General features: G+C 43.3%; 1 protein-coding gene across 7 annotated transcripts in view; it reads right to left on the bottom strand.

Moving 5' to 3' along the window:
* The window catches only part of ANK3 (ankyrin 3), a 2,768,233-nt gene that overhangs the window by 733,567 nt on the left and 2,008,715 nt on the right, over positions 1-25,951 (bottom strand). For all 7 annotated transcript variants that reach the window (XM_069611214.1, XM_069611216.1, XM_069611217.1 and 4 more), the window contains 4 exons: positions 15,328-15,426; positions 15,141-15,239; positions 13,563-13,658; positions 4,532-4,604 (listed from right to left, as the gene is read on the bottom strand). In XM_069611214.1, the coding sequence (XP_069467315.1) occupies positions 4,532-4,604; positions 13,563-13,658; positions 15,141-15,239; positions 15,328-15,426 (367 nt within the window). The remainder of the gene's footprint in view (positions 1-4,531; positions 4,605-13,562; positions 13,659-15,140; positions 15,240-15,327; positions 15,427-25,951) is intronic.

The raw sequence follows: 25,951 nt of genomic DNA, 5'->3' as shown, positions 1-25,951 counted from the left end.
GACCAGGGCCTATAAACCCCTCAAAAGAGGCATCAGAGCAAGCCAATGTCCTCTATAAAATAGGCTTTCCCATGTACACAGGGACTTCCAGCCAGCAAGGCTCCATACAGCATCCAATAGCTGCCTCCCACCCGGAGACTTCAGTGCTCCATATCAGATCTGTCTGGGAACACCAGCCATGGCATTGGAGCAATGTGGAGCAACATAGAAATACATCCTCTACAGCGCTGTGCCAGATCCACGCTCTCAATTCTGTATTTTATTTCTTTTTTACATTTGGTTTTCACCATACCGACCCCCTAGCTTCTCTTTAATGTCTTCCTCATATTTGGTACAGTTCTCCAGATCTTGTAACATGTTTGATCAAACCCATACTAAAAAATGCGGTTTGCCATCTGTAAACAAATGGAATGCCTCATCTATAAATACACAAAAGGTGAAATTCATACCCCTCCCACTTACTGCAATGGGAGGCCCTAATCTGTTTCTAACAACATTCATGTTGCTAAGAATTATATCCTTTGCAAATACTCCCCCTCCCCCCCCCCACCACCTCTTCATGAAAGGCACTCCCCTAGTTATTCGCTTAGGTTTACCAATACTTTTATTGTAAAACGTAATGGCTTCTCTCACCCTTCCCAGCCCCTTTGCTATTCACCTCCTATCTCCTTAATATTCATTACCTTGTGGGTGGAGTTTAAAACATACATTACTCATTTATGATTGTGTGTAATGTCACGTAGGACACCTGGATTCAAGAATGACCCCAAGAATGACCCCAAGACAAGCATTGTCAGTTTATTGTTTTTAATTGGGGAATATGTACAAGTAGGGACTGACCAATGCAAAACTGGGATGTACCCACAAGAATGAATGAGTAGGATGGTCTTATCGAAGTACCCCTAGTTGGGGGAGTTAGGGCGTAACAACTACCCGCACGCCACCGGATGTGGATAGTAAGGGCTTGTGCCCCTGAAGCCAATGTCCATGTCTATACGGTTCACAGGAGATTTCCTCACCTACTGTCCTCTGGTGGTGTTAAAGGCTAATCCAAACTCTCTTGCTCCAACTGTGTAAATTGCAGGTTTTACACAGTCCCACACTCCACAACTGACTGTGGCATCAGGTCTTCTTAGCAGACAGTTTCATGGTCGTAGCAAGCAATGGGGCTTCAGAGGGGCCATCAGGCCAGGTTGAATATATCCTGGATTTCTTTCCCTTTGCCTATTTCATCTGATCATAACCTCTTTCTCCTCATCTTGTTTCTCCTCCCACTGCCTGGTCCAGCCTAGGGCCGATCTGGCCCACCCATCCCTTCCTATTCTTGCTGTCTATGTCGTGGCCTTCTTCACACCCATTAATCTCATTCGCTTTCCTCCTTTGTACCACTCTCTTCCTCTGATATTAAAGCTTCTATGTCAGTTCTGGACCCTGATGTTTGAACCTATTTCTGGATCTTGGGTTCCATTAACTTCTGCTGACTCCTGTCTTCTACCATATCTCCACTCTATGTATGGGTCCTGCTATCTCCTGATCATGAATCTGTCTTGTTTCTTCTTTCATCTCCTTCTTCAGCTTATTTCCTCAGACCACTGCCATCTACCCATTCTTGCATTCCAATGTTGCCACCTCCTCCTTGAACTTCTTCACTACCACCACTTCCTCCTGCCTGCTTTCACTTACTCATGTTGCCACCTCCTCCTTCACTTTTGTTACTAACACCACCTCCTTTCATCCACTCTCCGCTTCTGATATTACCACCTCCTCTTGCTCCTCCCTGCTGCCGCCACTTCAGTCTCCTGATTTCATTCAGGTGTTCCCAATGTATGCTGCGGGGTACTTGACTAAGCCTAGAAGAAGAGGATCCGCCATATTGGATTCTACGTTTCTACCTGGTAAGCCCATGGGCTCTTCAGGGCCCCCTCGCATGCTGCACCAGATACCCAGCGGTGCTCCATTGGTCAGATAACAGCTGATACTGCCATATATCAGAAAGAGCATCTCTGTGCGGACCAATATGGTGGTGCATGTGCACAGGGGAACATGGTTTCTGCCACTGGCTTTCCCTTGCCAGGCTCACGGTTCCACATATGCGCAGACATTCCCAGCTGGTCCCATGTCACTTCATGTTGGCAGAAGGTGTCTTTTATTCGTAGGTTCGGCTGAGCCGGTGCAGAACCTCTCCCGGCTTTCGCAGCACTGCTGTGGGGCGAGTGCGATGCCTATATCATTCCTGTTCACACATTTTCTGCCCGGGCTGGTATCTCATGGTTGAGTTCATTAAGTTTAAATCAACAGTGCTGGATCCCGTTCTCAAGGTTGATGTCAATGTACTGGGTCACATTGCTGATTTAAGGTTGAGTGTTCCAATCACCGAGAGTGTTTTGCAAAGCACTGTGTGCTGGTTGGGGGAGGGTTCCTGATTACTGCTCAACTTTGTGTATTTGGGGTTCTGGGTTAGGATCACTGCTGATAGGCCTCACCTGAACTAACTGGCTGAGGGAATGAATTAGGATGAGATTCCCTGGAGTAGTCTGTAACCAAACCCTAGCACTGGCATGAGCATGTGCAATGTGACAGTCCCATGCGATAAGCCAGGGACCAGGGAAAAGTGACCTGTGGATAACCTCCGTATCTTCCACAGGCATTATATATACACTGGTTCAGGTCGGCACCCGAGATCCATGAGTCACCACCACTAATATCACCAGAACCCAGCAAGGCTTTTTGTCCCAATTATTTGACGTAGAACCAACATTAAACCATATCAGAAATCCAGACTGCTCCAGAGCATTTGTGTGGTTTTCAAAACCCACATCTGAGCAGATAAAACCAGACCCAACTTAACAAATCCCAACCACATTTTGCCCTCTTCAGTCCAACACCAAACCCTTACCGCTTTTGGAAATCTCCTCTTAGAAAACGCATCTGTCTCCCATCATGTCCAGTTCTGCAACTTCTTCACTCACTTCCCGCTTGGCACAATAAACAATCCCCTTCATAGTTCAACTCTTATATACTGTACCCCAAGAGAGAGGGACAGTCAGAGGGATCCCCCTTACACTTTTGCCATCTGTGCCTTCTCTCTCTCCCAATGCAACCTACTCCATCTCTCCATATTTCTACATCCACTTCTACACATCTATTCTTCCCTTCCCTTCCCTTTTTCTGATATCAATCCACCCTCCTTGGTCGCTGTCTCCTGTCTCAATGTATTTTGAAGTGGTTAAAAGAGAGATATTTTGCACAATATAAACCAATGTAAAATAATACAAATCCTACTGATGAAGAACTCATTCTGACAGCAAAAACTATGTCCCATCAATAAATATAGAAGTGGAAAATGTAGACAACTTACAGAGGGCAAAATGAATAGAGAAATTAAGTGTGATTATTGGTGAAGGACACATGTTTAAGTCAGAATATAGATAGGTTTATGAGCACTGCATAGGACGAAGCTTAAGAGTGTTCTGTTGCTTCTAGTGTGTAATGGCAGCAAAGCTGGCTCAGCAGAGGGGTATCCCTACATATTATCCCCACCAAAAATATCACCGTACATATGGTTGTTTGTCTCGCCATAGGCGATATTTTTTGGGGGGGGGGATCATTTGTGGGAGCAGGGGTTGCGGGGGTATCCCCTGCAGGGTCCATGGCTCAACATCGCCGCAAAATATGGTGATATTTTTGCATCACAATACTTTTTTGGTGATATTAACACATGGAGCCAGCAGAGGTGTCTCCATTTCTCACTCTATTGTCAGATCAAATTTGAACTTTTCAAGAAGGCATTACACATAGGTCTCTTTCTCCCCCGCCAAACATTTTTTTTCCAAACAAGACTGAGGTATTTTAGGGGGCAAAATGATTATCAAAGTTTAAAGTATGCACTTTAAGATAAGACATTTCCAACGTACCGACAAGTATCTCCAATCTTCACAGAAGCCCATATGCAACCCTTCTGATTACATCTATGTTTAGATGGCCATACCAACACACAGTGATTGACCAAAAAGAAAACATGTTTTGGAAAATGTTAACCTATGTCAAACAAATGATCTGTAGATGTTACCTAAATGTATCTGTTTTAAATATAGTGTTTCCTATTCTCTTGTGTAAACAATCACCCTCATTATGTGGCACACATTTCCCTTTAACACTTGTGCATACTTCAGTCGGTACATGGTATTCGTTTTTATATTCAGAGCCTGGCAAAGGAGATGCCGATTCAGTTTCATCTGGCAAGGGTGCACACATACACGTGGCTGGGAGACGTTGCATGCTCTGGGCAAGAGGAGGGTGGCAGGAATGTGGAATCAATACATATGGCACTGGGGCAGGGTGGGCAGACATGTTTTTTCTGTAAATAAAAGCATTTCCGGAAAAATATCTTATGGAAAAAGGGACAACAGGAGAACATTTAACGTTCCATGAAAGGCGATCCACTAAGTCTAATGCCATGATCCATGAGCAGAGCTGATAAGATATGAACACTTTTTTTGTTGCAGTAATAAGTAAGAATCCATGAGAATACCTTCATCATCGGACATGTCCAGAACTTCATTCATAGTTTCTGGTACATTCATTTTATGTTTTTCCGTCACAGTCTAGAAATGAGAATCAAAGAAAAGGTGTTACAACACCAGAATACTGTACATAATAATTCCAATCAAGTCATAAGCATAGCTTGTATTTTCTTCCTTAAGTACAAGTGGCAGAATCCACAACATTGCCCCACCAGTTGCCTTTTAAAGACCCTCCCAAAATATTGCACGAAAAATGTTTCATTCATCATTCACAACAATTGGCAGGAATATTAATATTCCAATTACATTCTGTGGAGAAGGAGATATACACATCACTCATGAAGCCCACACCCTCACCGTCATATTGGAAGAGCAGCAAGAAAGTACTGTGCATGACACCTAGTGTCGTCGCAATAGCGCATCTAAAATATGAAAGACGTTATGCACTCAGACAACCATACCGAAAGTACCCTCGAACTGAAGTGAAGGTAGGAAGTCTGCAGGCACCATTGGACATGGAATATCTATAAGTGAAGTCTGACAGGTGTAAAGTGACATCATCAAGAAAAGACACGAGGATGCACTGAAACGATATACACATACTTAAAGGATGAAGATGTAACTGAAGTAACAAAGTGAATATTCATGCAAAAGCTAAGAAATCATATATACTAAGAAGAGATGCAGTAGATGTATATACGCTGAAACGCAAAGTAGATGAGAAATATAGAAGCTTGCAACAGTACAAAATATGATGCCGGTAAAGCAGCCATGTTGAGAAGATGAACGTCGGTTTCGTGTAATAATAAGCTGAAAAACACCAAGGAGAGAGACCGAGGCAGAAGAGCGGACAGGCACTGGAATACAGATTCATGTAAGAACAAAGAATATTTGTTTGGCTAAGGATTCAAGAATGCCACAGTGAGAAGCAACTGCAAGGCACAAATGGAGTCAACGAGGATAAGCCATGTACATAAGACCTATTTCTCTTAGATTAAGCAAAGGAGTAAACATCTGTACAGGCCAAGTGTTGGACAATTAAAAGTGAAGAAAACATATGCAAGGCGGAGCAAAAAGTCTCCAGAGGCCAAAGAGAGTAATAGCACCCAGTATAATTGAATCAAATAGCACTAAATAAAAGGACAGAATGAAAAAATCATTGTCTCCTCACGCGTGGTGAAAGACCAGAAAACAAGGCAAATTCATAACACTTCAGATGACCATATCAGTGTACCATCACCCCCTTAAAAGTTCTGGAGAAGAGAAGAGTCAGCAAGGTCAACTACAAAGAAGAGGCCTTGGGCTTAGGGCCTAACCGATGAGAGATGGTAAGGCTAATTGGACAAGTGGGCAATTGTCTGATGTTGTTCCCTGCACCTGGGTTTCGTTTTGCTTACATGCTGACAAGCCAAATGTCCAAGGTTAGAAGAGGATGCCAACCAACCAGGATGGCCTATGCGTTGATGTAATATACATTGTTGCAGAAGGCATTCTGCTGTGATTATTCTACTATTATGTGTATTATACAGAGTTAGAGGTTGTTCTAGGCGTGCCTATCAGATAAACGGCAGCCAATTATGTTATTACACCTAACTAATCTATAGGTATATATGTTCCCTTATCCAATCCGTTCACCCAATAGGTTTCTACTATTTGCCATGCAGGATGACATCATAGATGATGCATATTGAGGTATGAAGCCTTTGTATAGTGGACATTTATTTGGAGAGTGAGTAAGCTGTAACTTGTTATGCTTGTCAGATTTCCCTGCTTTATTGAATTGATAATAAAGTAGTACTTTGCCATATTCTATGAGTCTGTCCGGTTATTTGTGCCCGTAATTATTGGTTATGGTAATTCTGTCCAGCACTTGATAAACTCGATTTGCTACTGCACAATCAATTCATTGATGCCACCTGATTATCTCACAAGTGTAAACAGCCATAATAAAAATTACACTTTTGTTAATAAGAGATCTCAACATTTTGTGATGTAGCCTTCGACGTAGGGGAAAGTTGGTTTTATGAATCTGTTTTCTTTGTCTGACCCTTAAAAACACTGTTTATTTATGAATGCACAAATATTCTGTTTCCTCGGATCAAAGATAGCTCATTAACAATGTAATAATCTAAAGAGTGGCGCTAGGATGATGTGTGTTCCTCCAGCGGTATTAATGTGTGGGAGTCCAATAAATCCATGACTAGGCAATTTAGATTACTTACCAGCATCCTAAAATAAGGAGGAACTTAATTGGGCCTCATTACGAGTTGGGTGTTATTCTGGTGGTAAATCTACTGGAATACCGCCCAATGGAATAACTGCTACTGCAACTTGGTTCTGCGGAATTACCGACAGATTACAAGTAGCAGTGGCAGAGTTAATCCTCATTATTTGAGTTCATTGGACTCAATGGGGCATTTTTGGTGGAATTACCCCTGCGGTAATTCTGCAGATTTTCACGAAATGTGGGAGGCGTTACCTGCAGAATGATGCTAGAGGTAAATCCCTCACTCAAGCGTTATACTCTTATCGCGGTGCTGGAAAATTAGCAGTAATTCTGTTACCGCAAATTGTTTCCCGCACCGCCATACTTGTAATGAGCCAAATCTGGGAGTAAAAGAGGATTTTCAAACCCTGACATTAGAGGGGAAATACATGCGGTTATTTTATATTGGGAGATAGTATTCCTGCAACTGCCAAGAAATGATTGTGCAGTGAAGAATTTCTGGTGGGCTGGGTTGTGATTTTGTTATGACCCACAGTAGATTGCGGCCTACTTAATATGATGATTCCTTTCCAAAGAGAAGCCACAGTAAATCCTCCCTAGGTATGTGCCATTTTAGAATGTTTGGAGATGGGCCACAAAAGCATGCCTGTGCACATCAGTGAGCGACATACCTCTTGGATAATGTTTAATATTGTATCAACGTTGGGGTGGCCTACCTTCTGACACACATTTGTCCCCTTTAGTTTGGATGGGACTGAGAATCAATTTGGGGATCTCTATAGGGAGCATATGCAATACATACAGACGGCAAGGCAGGAATGTCATTATTATACTTCTAATTTCACCAATGAGGGATATCTCAAAATGGGTCCGGATAAAGAGGGTTCAATAAGCTCAGGATATTATGCTTGTGGAATTGGTCATGCTTGGGAGTGATGTTACATCCCAGATTTATGATACATGATATACCTTTGCTCTCATGTTAATGAAAAAGTGAGATATCATGTCATTTGATTATGTGATACTTAATACTTTGGATGTGGCATAGTTGATTTTATATTCAAAGATGGCCTGGTAAACTTCCAATTCAGTCACCACTAGTGGTAAGGGATTGTTTTAATCTGTCACGATGACGATCATGTCATCTGCAAAAAGAAAGATCCTGTGGGGACACAAGGAGGCAGAGCAACCAACATGGTTGTCCATCTGTCCGATAGCTTGGGAAAAGGTTCCATAGCTAAATGAAATAATAAAGGTGAATGGGGATTTGACTTCCCCGTCCCCCTTTGTAAAGAAATCATAGAGGAAACATGCCTGATAACCCCACTGTGGCTGTGGGATGATGATTAGAAAATATGAGCTCTAAATAGAACACAAGCAAATTTATGTAGGAGTTCATTTAAATACTGCCAGTTAAGTCAGTCGAACACCTTCGCGGCATCCAATGTTAAGAAAAAGATCGCGAAGGGGCACATATTTTTGGAGACAAAGCCAAGACGTCCACAATCTGCCTGATGCAATAGAATGTTTCTCTATGTTGTATAAAGCCTATATGGTCTGACCGAACCAGTTTAGACATCACTGGGTTTTGATGAGCGACCAGGATTCTCAAAAAATTATATTTGTGTCTTGCTTCAAGAGTGCTCTAGCGCAATATCATGTATAATCCAAAGGATCTTTATTGGAAAATGTTTAGCTTCGCCACAAACCAATACGACCTGTCACACTCAAGGAAACTATTGAAAAATTAACAGTTACTCACCGTAGTGACCAACGCACTCTTAGTCCACGGTCCCCTTTCCTCCGTACTGTATGGGGGTCCCTTGAGAGGGACGGAAGACAGAACCCTTTTCACCAGAATAAATCTTCCCCTTCAAATTTAGAGGTATGTGGGGGCATGGCCCTGGGAGCATGCGCTCGCCCGACTCCACCCACCGGCGCCACCCTTTAGTCCCCATTGACGCGTCGACAATGATAGGCATTGCCTAATGACACCAGTATTATTAGGGGGAGGATGGTGGGATGTATGGAGGAAAAGGGACTATGGACTAAGAGTACATTAGTCACTGCAGTGACTAACTGTTAATTACTGTTACGTCCTGTCCCCTTTCCTCTTCCTCCATACTGTATGGGCGATTACAACTGAATGTAGCCCCAGGCTGGAGAGGAGCCCCTCCTCAAGGACACAGTGTTCTTAGAACTGCCTGCCCGAATGCCGTGTCTGACCAAGAGGCGGCGTCCAAACAGTAGTGTTTACAGAAAGGGCTTGCCTTGCCTCAGGTTGAAGTCTGAAGACCCCCAGTGGAGGTCAGAGAGGAGAAAGGGCAGAATGTTGACTGTCTCCTCTTGGGAGCCCTTCTCCTGATTCCATGAGCTGCGAACAGCAGCTGTAATCTCCGCCTCCTGAGTTTTGTATGGGGCACGGGCAAAAGGACTGCTGCCCTAAGCCCCAATAGGTGTTGGTACCACCAGGCCGAGGTCACGGGCCTGGAGAGGAAGTGAGCTGTAGCTCCCTTGATGGCAGCAATCTTGTCCTCCGAGGGAGAGACTCACAGAGCTTGTGTCCCAAATGAGGCCAAATAAGGTCAGGCTCTGCGTGAGCTGCAGCTGAGACTTCTTGAGATTGCTAGTAAACCCCAGGTTGTGGAGTGTGTTCATCCTTGCAGAGGCAGTATGCTGAACCACTTCCGGAGAGCTGGCCCGTATGAGCCAGTCGTCCAGGTATGGGTAGACGTTGTGGCCCTGGGCCCTGAAGAGAGCTGCCACTGCATTCATCAACCTGGTAAATACCCTGGGCCTAGTTGAGGCCAAAGGCTAGCACCTTGGATTGGAAATGGAAGCCCATCATCATGAAGCGCAGTAAGGAACGATGCGGCTGCCAAATTGGGACATGCAGTTAAGCGTCCTTCAGATCCAGGAAGAACATCCAGTCTCCCCTGTCCAGTGTTTCCGCAATAAGAGCAGGTATAACCATCATGAATTTTTGCAGAGGAAGGGATAGATTGAAGGTGGAAAGGTCCAACACAACTCTCCGGACAGCCTGGTTCTTCTTCTGTAATCCTGGAATAAAAGCCCAAGCCTCGCTGGGAGGCTGGGACTTCTTCCACAGCGTGGCTCTAGACAAGCGACCGGATCTCCGCCAGCAGAGTTGCTGTCCCAATCTGTGGGAGAGGAGGGGAGGAGGGAGGAGAGGAAGGTACCGCTAGGCGGGACCCTGTGTAGACTACAGAGAGGATCCAGGGGTCTGAAAAATTCTGGCGGAAAAATTTCACGTGAAAGGCAAGCCTGCCCCCCCTTCCCCGGAGACACGTGGACCCAAAGGGGCGTGTCATGCCTTTTTTCTCAGGCTGTTGCAGAGGAGGGGGAATTGGAAAAACCCCTTGCCCCGCTCCCCCTTTTGTTGTTTCCTCCAATGCTGACTCGGAGAACGGTCCGGTTGTCTGGACCTCTGTTGTTGGTAGCTTCGGAACCCACCAAACACCCGCCCCTTGTTGGAGCATTGCTCTGACTTGGTGAGGCCTTGGGCGTGGCCCTTGTAAGGCCCTAGTAAGAATAGATAAAGACTTTGCGGTGCTGTCCTTCATTTTATCTAATCCCTCATCCGTGGGAGTGGAAGAGGCCACTGCTCTCGAAGGGAAGGTCCAATATCTGTTCCCGGACATCGGGATAAAACTTAGTAGCCCGGAGCCAGGCCGTCCTCATGTTCGTGGCTACGCAGATGGCCCGGGCAGATGTATTGATGTGGGCCACAGTGGACTCCATAATGCCCTGCGCTACCAGCCTGGATTCCTAGTCCCGCCTTGAAGTGCGCTTGGCTCTGTGCTGGAAGTTCTGGGAGGAAGTTTGCAAATTTCCCGCAAGAGCCCTTGGTTAGCGGCTGCAACATGGCATCTGCGTTGGCCGCCGCAGGTGCAAGGAGGTGCTGGAGTACAGCTTCTTCCCGTACGCCTCCAAGATCTTCTCCTCCTTGCTAGAAGCGTCGAGGATGAGGTGGCCGAGGAAGACTGAGGCTTGGAATAGAGTGACGCTGCAGCTATCACAGAAGAGTGCGGTTCAGTATGCGCTGAAAGCAAGTGTATGTCCCCTATCCATCTGCCTCTACTTGGCGTCAAGGCACCGATTGACAGGCTAGGCCGAGTGCGGCTTGAGCCACCTGCTCTTGGCCTGGGCAACTACGTCTTTCTGCATCGGGATCCCCGTTTGGGTAGGGGGTCTTAGAGTGAGGGCATGTGCTAAAACCCCATCCTCTGGCTGCTCTACCTCGGGCTGAGGAAGGCCCAAATACTCTGCCAAACCTGCAAGGCATTCGCGGAAGGCCCTGGCTAAAGATGGAATGTCGGGATCCTCCTCCTTGTCCATTTCCGCCAAGCTAGGGGGGCCCAGAGCTTGTGGAGGAGTGCTGGGCGCCATGGGCTGCGGAGTGGAGACGAGAGCCGGTGGCTGCTGCAGAGGCTAGTATGGAACTGCCTGTACTTGGGAGGCAGGGAAGCCAGAATCAGAGGAGCCGGCTGGGGTAGCAGCGTCTGTCCTGGGGCCCGTGGCACCGGAGCCATCGGAGGAATGACTATGGTTGCCGGTGGGGTGACCTGAGGGAGCATGTCCCTGATGGCATCCCGGAGGATGGCCTCCATCTGGGGAGTTCGCATCAGCCCTAGGAACCTTTCGAAGAACCTGTCTTCGGAGGCTGAAGAGGTAGCAGGTGATATTGACGGAGTGGCCAAGGGCAGCTGGGGCCGGGGCACACTCTGCCTGGGGTGCAAGGGAAACCTGCCCTGCGCTGCTGATGTATAAACTGTAGGCCACACACCTGGCTGACACCAGTCCCACCTTGTGACTCGTACCTACACCCGCTCCGCAAGAGGGGGTATCGGATGAGCGCCATCTTGTCTGGCGCGGCTGCCATTTTGTCGAGCTGCATGCCACATGCCGGAGCCGTGCCTGGCTCGCTGGAACCAGCCCCATCCAACACGCTTGGTGTTGTAACAAAAGGCCTATCCCGCTCCTCAGGCCGTGATCTGGAAGGCGTATTGCCCTTGGTAGAGCTGCCGGTAGTGCTGCGTGAAGGCACCCCCTCGGCCATGATGCCGGTACTAGGGTGTTGCCCCTCGGGAGTAACCCTGGTAAAAGAATCTTACGGTCCCTCAGCACTGACACTGGAAGGATCCGGAGGCCATGAGGCCGGTAGCTGGACTAGCCTCGGTATGTGTGCCGGAACTAGGGCGTTGCCCCCCATGAGTGCCCAGTATTTCAGTACCAGCAGTCCTGCATATGGGCGAAGACCCGGTAAACGAAACTTCCGGTCCGTCAACACTGTCACCGGGAGGATCCGTGTACTGTTCGGCCTACCAGCCGGTAGGTGACTTAGCCTCGGTACTTGTGCTGGTATGAGAACCTGAGCGGTTCCTCCCTCGCGGGCGAGTCCTTGGAAGGAGTCTCCATTGGGAGGTGGGCTGGAAAAGAGTTGCGCTACCTTGGGCCTGGATCGATGATTGTCCTTCCGGTCCTCAGGAGGCGATCTCTGGAAGAGCTCCCTCCAACTGGCTAGTCTATCTTCAGAGACCTCGAAGGAAAGTGCGTTGCACGCGGTACGACCATGCCAGCCGTGGTCAGGGTCAAGGCAACGTAGCCAGAGGGAATGGGGATCTGAAGTTAGAAAGAGCCCGTTGCAGGATGGACACCTGCTGAACCCTGTAGAAGTCAACATGCGCCGGGGAGAAGCGTGACGCCTGAGGACCAAGTACCTGAATGATAAAAAGACAGAAAGACAGAAGAGAAGTAGTATACGCCCATCGAATTATATGCCCGACGCCAAACCCAGGAGCGCTGGTGAATTCAGCCCATTCCTGTCGACGCGGAAAAGGGAACTGAGGAGTGGCGCCGGTGGGCGGAGTCAGGTGAGTGCATGCTCCCAGGTCCGCACTCCCGCGCGCCTCTAAATTTAAAGGGGAAGAAGATTTTTTCTGGTAAAAAAGGTTCAGTCTCCCGTCCCTCGCGAGGGACGCCCATACAGTATGGAGGAAAGAGAATCTTTGTAAGTTTGATAAAAATAAGGCTGAATGAGGAATTAAAATACAAAAATCATTCATGAGACTGCAGATCCTGATCATTGTAAAGATGCTTTACAATACATGTAGCTTAATTAGAATCTATTTCAGTTGTCTGGGATTAATTAAACCAACTCCACAACAATAAAGCGCAGCACCCCATACTCTCACATGCCCCAGAATAAACAATAGCTTCTTTCAATTACCTGTCTGTGGAATTTAGGAACCATAAAATAATACTGTGTTTAGTGCATACAGTGCATTGCATCTAATCATGTGATAAGCAATAGGAATTTACTTCTTATTTGTATATCATATTTTTAGAATGTTCTCCTTTATGCCAAATTGATCTTTCAATTTGATCGAATAGTAGTCATTTTTTGGCTGTTGGGTTTTGCTTTGAGATACACCCATGAAAGACTTTTCATTTAGAAAGTTGTAACTTCAACTCTCTATGCAATCCTTTTGTAGTAAAACAATCTGCTGTCTATGTTGCTGTGTACTTCATGTTGAGACGAAAAAGCAACACAAGACAGTCCCACACCCCCACATTCCAAATCACTCTTTAGTCAGTTAGTCTGGGCCATATATATCACATCACCTTGTACTGTCTGTGCTGTATGTAGAAACAGATGTGCATAATCTGGTTATGAAAGCTTTAGGTGTTAAACAAGTAAACAGAATTACATTACAAGGAGCTAACTGTGAACTTTTGATTAACGTGTCAAACAATCACATACTCATTATTAACCGAAACATACTACTTACAACCATGGTCATGGTCTCTTCTGTTACCACCTTCAAAGTGTCAACAACCGAAATGTAGCCAAGCCGCCGAGCGATCGACAGGGCAGTATTGCCATTCTAATAGGGAAAGAAAGCTCTCATTAACATTGTGCTGAATGGAAGTGATTTTGTATTACAGAAAATAAATGCATATTGTTATGGCTGAGTTGGTGTATTCAAACGCTTGATTTTGAAAAGGGATGAGGTAGAAGAGGTAGATTAACTGAGATAAGGTGAAAATAATAATTCTAATTAACCAATTTTCTAATTGCTAGAATGTAATTTGATCACACACGATCAAACAGTACGGTGTTCAACTTGGATGTTTAATCATTTCCTATATGCTACAACACAACCCATTGATCAATTCAATTCACATTTTGATTCCGACATTGATACAATCACTGTCACCAACATATGGTTTGATGAGGTCACTGATTCTCCCATTTAAATACACCAATTGCCACAGAAATGTAACAGGAGGAACATTAAAGGATTTACGATCATAGGCAAACCATAGAATACGATCCTACAGATTCACATGGCAACCTAAATAGCACATGTTCTAAATTATTGGCATCACCACAGCAAATAGTCAAACCATAATTGCCTTAACCTATGGTTACCATTATGTGGCACTCGAGATGTTTTTAACTTCAACGCCTAGGAATCTTCACCACTGACTAAGCTGCTAGAGTGGATGGTCGCTGAAATCCAAAATATCTGAAGCGCACATAATGAGGAACCATGGCTTCATGTATCATGCTCCTCGCTGCATGAAGAAATACATCTATCATACTCCTGCTGTATGAAGTCAGACCTCATTCAATGAGAATGCTTACCAATCCATGCTTTTAGACATCACTGACCATTTTGTGCCAGGTACCAAGTGAAACTGACACAATCTATTGCACCAGTGAAATGTACAACTCATCAACAGAACCATTGAAATTCCCACAAAGCTTCAGGTATCCTCTCACCAATGCCCCCACTATACTTCATCATAGAAACATTGGTTTACAGACAATGCCGATATTTGCCACTACAAACATCAGTATTTGGGATGCAAAATTCTTCTCTCATCTTATTCAGTTGCACTTGGCCCTTCAATGGTTTTGCTGCTGAATTATTAACACAGTGGCTGATTTCTCCATATTTTGAGTTGCTTAAGAATCAGCGTGGGGTTTGGAAAGGGATGAATACAAATTCGGTGCGTCATGTTCCTATTCAGCATTTTTATAAACGTGCTCCACGTGATCATGTTCAGAAAGCTGTGAAATGTCACACCTATGCCAATGACAACATGTATGCGTTTTTGTTTAATTTGCATAGTTCAGAGTTTGCCTAGCTTCGGTGCAATCTGTTGGCAATAAACACCTGTACATAACTAACAATAGAACAGATAGGGCAGACCCTAAAATGTGCAATTCTCAATCTCAATTCTTTATGATTTCCTTTCTTTACAATATAACAGAAAAACAAACTATCTATTAAACATATTTATTGGTACCATTAGTTCTGCTAGATCAGTAAAGCAGACAAGTCAGGCATGTGACTTACCACAGTGATTTCATTGGGGGAGGCACCATGATGCAGTAAGACATTGATGACGTGGGTATGTCCTTGCTGAGCTGCTTGATGAAGAGGCGTGTACCCATTCTGCAGACGAATAAGGAGAAACACAGTTTTAGGTTTGTGGTTCACTCAGTCAGTTCTTAATATGGATGAAATACTGAAGTCAACTCACCTTTGTTTTGGCATTTACTTTGGCTCGCTGCTGTAGAAGGTAGTTGACCATTTTTATGTTCCCATAGTGACAAGCGACATGCAAGGGGGTGTAACACATCTGTAAAACAAAGGAATAGAGCTGTATTGACCTATGTACGAAAAGAAGATCAGATTTGCAAATTCTAGGAAAACTGTGCATTCTTTCTACAACAAATATACTATATATATATATATATAGTCAGCGACAGTGACCCTGTACTGTAGTTATGGTCAAGTTGGCTTTCGGATAGGAAGAGCAGTGTTTGGGTGGCTTATAACTTTGGCGACGTTCGACAAGTCCACACAAAACATTGCAAAAAAATATAGACCCAACTCTATTTGCAATGTTTGGTGTGGTTTAGTCAAGGGGGGGAAAGTTGCATAGGTGTCCCAAAAATGTCTAAATCCAGATAGACATGAATGGAACAAAATGTTTCCTTGCAGCTAAAGACCGAACCGATGGGTGCAAGTGCAACAATCTTGTGCGAGGAGCGGTGGTCTGGTCCCGAAAGCCTGCTTGTGCACATTTTTTGTAAATCCGTCCAGTTGATTGTTCTTAAAAAATGCCCCAAAATTAAGTACAAAAATGTAGTGATATCTCTATTCAATTGGCGGACTCACTTCTTGATTCAGTGTATCCGCGGATGCCTCTGGAACAATCGAGAAGAAACGTAACATTTGTTGACATTGCGCAAAGGCACTGATTGGTCAATTGAGAAACAATAGGAGCATCAAAACGTTTGAAACAGATGCTATGTTGGATCTGTGAACTGCTCCCATAGTCCATGAAGATCACAGAGAGAATATATTCAAATACACATTACACTTTGCCGTACAAATTAAAAAGACGAGAAAAGGCCAGAAATTGTGTGGTTGTTCTTCGCCAATGTTTGCAGACACTGCTATGATGTTCGCAAACTTGACAAATGTTCAAGGACATTCATGCATATGTATACATATATATTATAGGGTGATGATAGCCACCCTATAGTTAATGTGAAGCCTGTGTACAGACTTTTTTTCTGAAAAATGATTTCGCAAACAAAGGTCAACCCGCTGGACGGTTTTTCATGAAATTTGTCACACCCCCCTGACCCCCAAATTTGAAATTTTGGGTAAAATTTGTTAAAAGATGAAAAAGTTGTTGAGACAACACAAAAAGTGCATTGGATGGATTTGGACTAAATAAGAACCAATTTGGGCATGAAGCGCTGCCTTTTATGGTTTGGGGTAAATCTGTCAAGTAGTTTTTAAAGTATTCAAAAGAGAAGGGGGGTGCCTCCTGCTCCCACAACCCTTTACATATCTCCCAAGGCACTGTGTAGCATAGAGACTTTTCAGAGATGAAAAGCTGCTCTTTGTTTTTTGCTGGATGCAAGTGATTCCCGCGATAAAGGCAGAAGCCAAAAATGAAAAGTGCTCAAAATGTTATTTGGAGAAGGAAAAAGGATCAAATGGCATCAGGCTAGAGGTGGGGAGGGGTAAATAGGACACCAGAAGTTATGGAGTTGGGGGTGAGCTCGGAGGCAGTTTCGGGTAGAACATTTTTGGCTTATTGAGGGAATAACAGGGGATTCTCGTGAGATTATCCCAACAGCGCTGCTGACACGCTCAGAAAAGAAACTGACGAGTAACAGGGGGTAATCGGAGATGGCCAGGGAAGGAAGGAAAGAGCAATTGAGGGGAGTGGAGGAACTAAGAAAAGAGATTGGGTGCACATAGTGAGTGCCTGTGATGACGGGAAAGAGTTTTTAATTTTCCTGCGTTATTGAGGGAAATCGGAGGAATCAGCATAATCGGAATTGGTTTATAAGAAATTATTGCAGGAATAGGGAGTGAGATAACATTTTACATCTGCAATGATCACATCTACTAGGCAGCGGGAAATGGGTGTCTAAAACATTATTGGTGCAACATGTACAGTGACCATGACCAAAGGTCATGGCTAGTGGGACCCAAAGAAACCTACTGGTATAACATGTACAGTGGCCACAGCCGAAGGCCATTGCTAGTATGCCCTAAAGAAACAATAGTATAACAAAACCGTTGAAATGTAGTGAAAAATATGTAGCTAAGATAGAGTTAAGGCCATGGCTTGAAGAACATTATTGGTGCAACATGTGCAACGGCCAAAGGCCATGTCTAGTGCGCACCAAAGAAACCTATTGGCGCAGCATGTAAAGTAGCCACAGCAGAAGGCCATGGCTACCGGCCCTGGGTAGTGGGCCCGAAGAAACTATAGCAGAAGAAAACCCTCGCAATTCAATGAAAAAAACTTTAGATAAGAGAGAGTTAAGGTGACCAAGTTCAGCAGATGTAGTAAGGGAGGACCATCTTTACTCTGTGTCCCCCTGTTGCAAAGCCCATGAGCACATACATATAATAACAGAAGGGATTTACAATGGCATACAAAATTACATCATGGGGGCATCTAGGAGGACTCGGAGTTAAGATGGTCATCACTTCCCACATCTGCTAAATTTCAGGGGTTTTGTTGTGCTAAATCTGATCACCTTAACTCTCTCTTTAAAGTTTTTCACTCTTGTCTCTAGGGCTCAACTTTTGTCCAACTATGACCTACAACTATGTACAGGCACGCATAGACTTTGACAAATTTCTTCGAAAAATTAAACAAAAAAAGTTTTTTGCCATCAATTCAATCACTCCTAAATATTCTACACCCCGCACTGGAGATACTGATCTTCTCATTTCAGATATTCCTTCACTCATGGATCTGGCATGCCTCGATGATGATAAATTTGACCCCACGAAGGTTGATTTCTTTGATTTTGATATTAATCCTAATTGGGACATACGTACAAAATTAAAGAACAAATCGAGATTCAACCCTCAATTTCCCGTGGAGGGATGCATTGAGGCATTTCAAGACCTTTGTATCAGTGATTTCAGAAAACTGCGACAGAAAAACAGGATTTCTAAGCAGAAACTCACTGCTGCACAGCGTTTGGCTATCAATGAACTTCAAGAACTATCGAATATTGTCATTAAGCCAGCCGATAAAGGCTCAAACATCGTTATCCAGGATAGAACTAAATATGTGGCAGAGGCACATCGGCAATTACATGATCATCTGTGTTATAGTAAGCTCTCCAAGGACCCCTTTGAAGAAATAAGAACAGAACTTATTGCCTTGTGTACCAAATGGGCGAGTCAAGATTTAATGGAGGATGATCTAATTAAGTTTCTTACCCCTGCATGTTACACCATACCTACGATTTATTTCCTTCCGGAGATAGATAAATCACTTAACTATCCCCCAGGCAGGCTAATTGTTACTTTATGTGGCTCACTGTTGGAACATTTGGCCCAATTCATTGACAAAACTTTGTTTCCATTCGTATCAGTGTTGCCATCCTACCTGATGATACTAAGGATTTTCTTCAACATATCACTAACACACCTTGGGAAGAGGGTTTAATTTTGGCTACACTAGACGTGGTTTCTTTATATACCTCGATTAACCACACTGTCGGTGTTAATGCATGCAAATATTATTTGGACACTCGCTCTCTCAACTATCTTGGGCACAGTTCTATGATTATAGATATGCTTTTGTTCTGTCTACAAAACAATGTCTTTCTCTTTGAAGGGTCTTTCTATCGGCAGGTCAGAGGGACTGCCATGGGAAGTACCTTCGCACCATCTTATGCTAACCTTACGATGGGGTGGTGGGAAGCTACTTTTCTTTCTGACTTGCTTTCATCTTGTTTTCCAACACAGATTGTTTCTTGGTGGCGGTACATCGATGATGTGTTTGTTATTTGGAAGGGTTCAGAAAATGAGTGGTTATCTTTTGTCAAAAGCATTAATAACAACAAGGTCAACCTTTGCTTTACTGAATGTCACAGCTATTCTGAGATTGTCTATTTGGACGTCATTGTCGCACTGGACAGTACAGATTTTTATACGGCACTCCACAAAAAACCTACCAATACCGGTTTGCCACTTCATGCCAATAGTTGCCATCCTCCGGCATGTAAGAAATCTATTCCATATGGTGAATTTATCCGGTACCGCCATAACTGTACTAATTTTACGTGATTTGACGACCACTGCGCACTGACAGCTGCTAACTTTGTGAAACAAGGATATAATAAGAAAAACATCGAAATGGCATATATCCGAGCATGTGAAATGTCCAGAGACAAATTACTGTATGACACCACTCCCAAAGCAAAAATCAATGATGACCCGAGATTGATCATTACGTTTGATACTGCCTCAAATAACATTTGGAAAATCATTGAGAAACATTGGTATGTGCTCACTCTAGACAATGATCTTAGGCCTATTCTGGCTAATCATCCTACTTTTACATACAAACGTGTGCCCTCCCTAAGAGATAAACTAGTGTCCAGTTACTTATCGCCAGGTGGCAAAAACTTGTCATCTATGACTTGGCTCCCTGTCTCCACCTTTGGGTTTACAAAATGCATGAAGTGCAAAGTTTGTGCACATGCCACTGCACAGAAATCATTTATACATCCAGTGACTAAAATCCAGCAGAAGATAAAATTCTCGATCAACTGTGATACCACCTTTGTTGTATATGTGCTCTCATGCCCGTGCATGAGATGGTATGTTGGGAGCACCACATGCAAATTGAAGTTGAGAATTTTGCAACACTTGAGAGCCATTAAGAACTCTGATCTGGCGTATCCAATGGCCAAGCATTTTAAACTGGAACACCAGAATGATTTTAAACTGTTAACTTATTTGCAGTGGCGCATGTGCCTGCTCATCCCAGGGGTGGTGACCGGATCTTGAAATTGAGACAGCTAGAAACCAGATTTATTCTGGATTTCGACACTAAGTACCCAAGGGGTCACAATATCGATGAGGAGTTATACACTTTTTTGGGCACTTAGGCCCTTCATCCCTGGCATTCTTTTACCACTCTTGAATTGTCTCCCTTCTCTGTTGTTTCTTGTTCCTTATTGTTGTGATCTGCATGTCCAGTTGGACTTTCATTTCTTGTTTCTCTCTAGTTTCTTTAGTTTTGAGATGTTTTGTCTAAATTTTCTTTCATCTGTTTAAATATTAGCTGTTTCTAATTTTGATTTGGCCATGCACTCTGCAATTCATGGTGAATGTTTTTGCACATAATTGTGGTCCCACTTTGGGTTTTATCTGCGGTCCTTTGTATCTCCCCTTTCTCTGGTGGTGTATGCTTATTGTGTTGTGTTTCTGCTCTTTGCAGTTGGCTTTGCCCATTTTATCAATTGATTCATCTAATGTTATCATTGGCTTAGCGTGTTATTGTGTTCATCCGATATTACCAATTAGGATTGTCCTTGTTGCTTTTGCACTTGCACTTGCACTTTAGTGTGGCCTCGCCACTATGAGGCTTGATGGACACTTTGGTGTCTTGCTGCTATATTGGGAATATTACCTGTTCTTGCTGCTTTTGCACTTACTTGCTGCTATATTGGGAATATTACCTGTTCTTGCTGCTTTTACACTCGCACTTTACTGTGGCTTCGCCACTATGAGGCTTGATAGACACATTGTTGTCTAGCTATGTATGCACTTTCTTTGGTAATATTACTTGCACTTGCACTTTACACAACACATAACACTTGCCTTTATCATATAACACATTAACGTCCACCTCTGTATGTGTCAGAAGCCGAGGCTGGGTGGTCTTTTGAGGTTGCTGGACATTGAAATCTTGGCTTCTCTCTATGATTAGGGATTGGAGTTTTCGTATCTATATATACGGTTTTTCATCTTTTGCTACAACTGTTTATATATATATATATGTGTTAAGTTTAGCAATGCTATATTTGGGATTTGCTGTTTGCTGCATGTTGGTTTTAGTACTGTATTACCTTCCATGATAATTAGCTTACTGTCATCCATGCACTTGCATTTTAGCATTATGTCTCCTTTTAATAACAAAGGTTTTATTGTGGTTGTTGGCACCCGTCATATATTTTGTACAACTCTATGATAATGGATATGCCTTGCATGAGATGGGATGTTTTTTTTAGTATCCAACTTTCACCCACCATGTATTGTTCTGTCCTGGTTGCCAACTTGAGATTCTGTATTTCATTATGTGCATGTTCAGTTGTATTTATGCAATGTTGTTATTTCGAGCATTAGACCAGCTATATCCAAAGACTACGGACTTACATATGCACATCAGAATATACGTGGGGGTCGTTGATTTCTAACTCCATGCAGAATCCGACCATCATTGTGCACTATGCGTTTAATCTGTTATTTTATTATTTGTGCTGTGCTGATTTCCAACACTGGCTGCGTTTAGCTCGCCCTTGCATTCAACTATATTATGTCATGCACTTTTACCCCTTTCCATCATGGCAGCCTGCTTTTCAATCCTCAGCTATGGCTTGTCATTGTAACTAACAGAGTAATAGGACTGTTTTCCACTGTGTGCATTTTAACCAGTCTTTTTTCTTTCCCCATTCGTGATCAAGCGCTCGGTGTAGCGCGAAACGCGTTGTTTGCAGGTCGCATACCATGGCGTCCTGCCTCTGTTTGGCTGTGTTTTGTTGCATTTTTGTACCACATGTTTAGGTGTACAAGTATATTTTTTCTTGTTGAACATTAAAGGTATCCGTATTATACACACGGCATGCTTTTTTTGTTTACATCCAGAATTTTTGGAGTTTTGCAATCTATGCCTGGCTTGCGGGAGTGCGGTTCATCTTTCCTCCTTTTTTGTTCAACATATATATATATATATACATATTCCAAAGGAACTGGCTAGCCGTCAGTTATTCGAGGAGCACTCTCCTTCATACCATGCTTGAAAGATCAGACCGTCACCAGTATATCCATAATAGCCTCTTTATTAGTTAAAATACTTGGCTCTCAAATATCTAGCCATCTTTCAGTCTTCCCAAAAAGTCGATGCGTTTCGTGGCGTTACTTGCCGCTTGCTCACAACACCTGTATACCATCACCATAGTGTTTATATACATAAGGCATGCCTGCAGACATCGAAATGGGACATGGGGATCCAACAACAATGAACAAAGAAGAAGGGACTTGATTGTACTGGTAATGCCGGCGGCCATCTTTGAAAGGGCTTAATCCCTGCATAATTTAGCTACTCAGTCTGTGATTAAATAATCATGTCGGAATCTTTTCTTCACTCAATATATACTGTACACACAGCTGATACATTACATTTGTTCTAATGTGGTCCCTTCATTAAAACATGATCCAATCGCTATCATGCCATGTGGCACACAGCAAAGTTGCACATTCTCTTTATTTAAAGTGCCCCGTGCCTTCACACAAAGTGCATAGTGCATAATAAAGTGACTAGTGTTAGCAGCTTGCTAAAGTGCCAAATGCTTCAGTGCATATTAACCTCTGATTTTCATAAAGTGCTTAGTGCTTTCAACTTCAATTCAATATGAAGACCTATTTTTGATCTTGGACCATGTTACAACCCCAATTTTTTCTTCAACGTCAGTAGTCTGCAGTAATGTCAATTCCCAATAATAACAAAATTTACAATGATAAAAACAACCCCACAATGGTGATTTATGGAAGGTGAATGAAAACCCCAAAACAAAACACATATTATCCACATGCAGTTAAAAATACACAACAATAATGGATTTTCACTTATTCAAATCCAATTATGAAAATCACTTTAGTTCAGTCAATCCTTATTTGTATGAAGTGCCAGACTCTTTGATAATAATCCTGATTCTAGTGCCCTAAGAAAGTATATAATTCTTCGCCTATATTGTGACCTTTCGGTTGTTTTGTTTCAAAGTCTAGGATGCAACGAGTTTCTTGTTGTCGGAGCTTTTTTTCTCGGTCTCCCCCTCTCAGGCCATTCTCAATTGCATGGATTCCGAAGAAAGCAAAACTGTCCATGTTACTTTCGTGGCATTCAGTGAAATGTTTTGCCATCGGATAGTTTGCATCTTTATTTTGTATATATATATACACATATATTCACTGAAAAATCTTTACTTAAAGTTTAGTTAAGTTGACCATATCTATAGCAACAAAACCCCTGAAATTCAGCGCATTTGTGCATGCTGTGTCCCCCGTAATGCCATTTTATATGTCATTGTGAATCCCTTCTCATATAATATGTATGTGCCTTTTGGTTTTAGTACACCATAGCTTTGTTACGGGCCACTAGCCATGGCCTCTTTGGCCACTGTATATGTTCCTCCAACATGTTTTTTTTACACCCAGTAGGTGGCCATGGGCATAGTTTTTTGGGCCCACTAGCCTGGGCCTTCAGCCCTGGCCAGTAAGCACAGCCGAATTATCGGGACACTAGCCATGGCCTTCGGCCGTGATCACTATACATGTTACCCCTATACATGCCGTGGCCACCACACACTATTCACACCTTTCTTAATAAATGTTGAATTTTTTTGATGCATTGTCCCTAGTATTTCCAGTATGCGGGGGCCCTTGACAATCCCTTGGTTTAGAACATTTCATTCAAATCCATCCAGCAAATCAAAAGTTATTAGCCTGCTCTCAGCCTCTATGCTGTAAAACACCCACACTGATATAAACGGGACCCCGTTCTCTGTTGACGGGTACAATTTTGTTAGCAAAATTTTAGCCAAATACGTCATATCAATCAAAGTTATTGGCAATTCAGTTTTTAGGGTTTCCTATGGCACTCAATACTCAACTTGACTATTGTGCGGCGACTGCCGCACTATAGATGCATTCAACTTTATAGGTGGCTAACCTTTGCACCATTTCACGAATCTGCACAAAAATTCCCCAAAAATGTAAAGATTTTTGGGGAAGTTGAGGTTTCATTAAGAGGGTTCAGAGTTACAGGCGGGGTCCCAAAAACTTTCAAATTTGCATTGACTTCAATGGGAAAGAAACCTGCAGCTCACATTTCTGGACAGATTTCCACCAAACCTACGTGAGGTGCAACGGCTGTGTCCCGAAAGCATGCTTTTGAAAATTTGGTGTTAATCCGTCCTGTGTTTAATTTTTTTCAAAAGTGCCAACATGTCGGTACATAGAACTAGTGATATCACTTTGGTGCCTGAGGCACGGTCTGTGGCCTCTGCAGGAGTTTCATATTTCGGTAGAATGTGTTTTAAAAGAGGCTGGAACCACATGGGAGGCTGGCTGTCATGGAGGTGGGTTTGGGGGTTGCCCATCTGCACAAATATTGAGAACCTGCCAAAAATTATGTGAACCATTTCAAAGCCATGCACACATTGCCCATTTCTGATGATAATTGTGGGGAGTGACTGATATACAGAGCTAGTGACATGGGTACACTTTGTCAATATATGTGGGGCAAAATGGTTTACATTACATGGATGTTTCAGTTTAGGTGCTGCAATGAGGATAGAACCCTGACTGTCAGGCCTGGATGAATTGTTACTGATCCATGTTTGTCTGCATTTGCCTTGCCACACACTAATTTCCTTAATGTCCAGGAATTGGAGTGGATAGTCAAATAGTAGAATGTAGCTTACAAATGAAATTTAAATTAAAAAAAAAACACAAATCTTTTTGGTGTGTGTTCATGCTCTTTTCTGGAAAGTACCTTGGCAGTGATCCATGAGCTTTGGTCCAGAGAAATAGGAAAAAGATCAACCGGGTGCAAGAGAAAAATCGCTCTCTATATAAAACACTTAGGTATGTTTCTATACTCAGCTGATGCAATTCATCAGTGTTAGGTTGCTCTCTGCTGTCCAAATGGCAAAGTGCACCTCTGTGTGCCCTTCCACTTCAACAACAGATATAATTTTAACAAACAGAATGAGCATGGTTCTACGCAGTCACCTTCCACTACCGCAAACATTCGGAATAATTTCAAGTTATTTGTTTCCACCGCCACTTCTCTTCACGTAGGGTACAGCGGTTCCAGTGTCAATAAACAGTTCATTACCGGCTCAATGTTTCAGGCTCTTAGGAGCAAAACGCTGCAGGACGAATGCCTCCTCATGAGCTAAAACTGAAAGTAGGTGCTGTGATTATGCTACTAAGCAATCCTATGCCATCACAGTGACTCTGCAATGGAGCAAAGTTGACAATTACGCTTCTACAAAGACACATCATAGAGGCCTGTGTAATCAATGGAACTTAGATACTGTTCTTCTACCGCGCATACCTCTCATTCCATCTGATGCAAATATGCCTTTCAAATTTGAAAGAAAACGGTTACCTACACGTTTTACCTTTTCAATGACTATTAATAAGTCACAGGCACCTACGCCCCCTTCCTGGAAGCAATCAGTGGTAATTATGATATTTAAGAAGGGGGATAGAAGTGATCCTATTTATTACCAACCGATATTGTCCTTGAAGATATGCTAGAATGGCGTATGTTATGCTGGGAATGGCTATTGTGAACATACAAACTAACATAACTAGCAGCCAGCTGTCTCAGACCTGAAAAGAGATTAAGTATCATCCAACAATGTGCTAACATTGACAATTAGGAACCTAGAGGCAGAAGGCAGAGGAAGATGTGAAGGAGACAGATATCTAGATAAAATAGTGGGGACGTCCAGGAATTATGGCTTGAGAAAAAGCTAGTTTGGCATCACCAGACAGTAACTAAAGCAACCCCCATCTTACACAAGTTAAGC

Source organism: Ambystoma mexicanum, chromosome 8 (genome assembly GCF_040938575.1).
Source record: "Ambystoma mexicanum isolate Mex_15411 chromosome 8, UKY_AmexF1_1, whole genome shotgun sequence".
NCBI classification, from domain to species: domain Eukaryota; kingdom Metazoa; phylum Chordata; class Amphibia; order Caudata; family Ambystomatidae; genus Ambystoma; species Ambystoma mexicanum.
The sequence above is the reverse complement of the archived record's forward strand: the minus strand, read 5'-3'. Positions and strand labels throughout refer to the sequence as shown.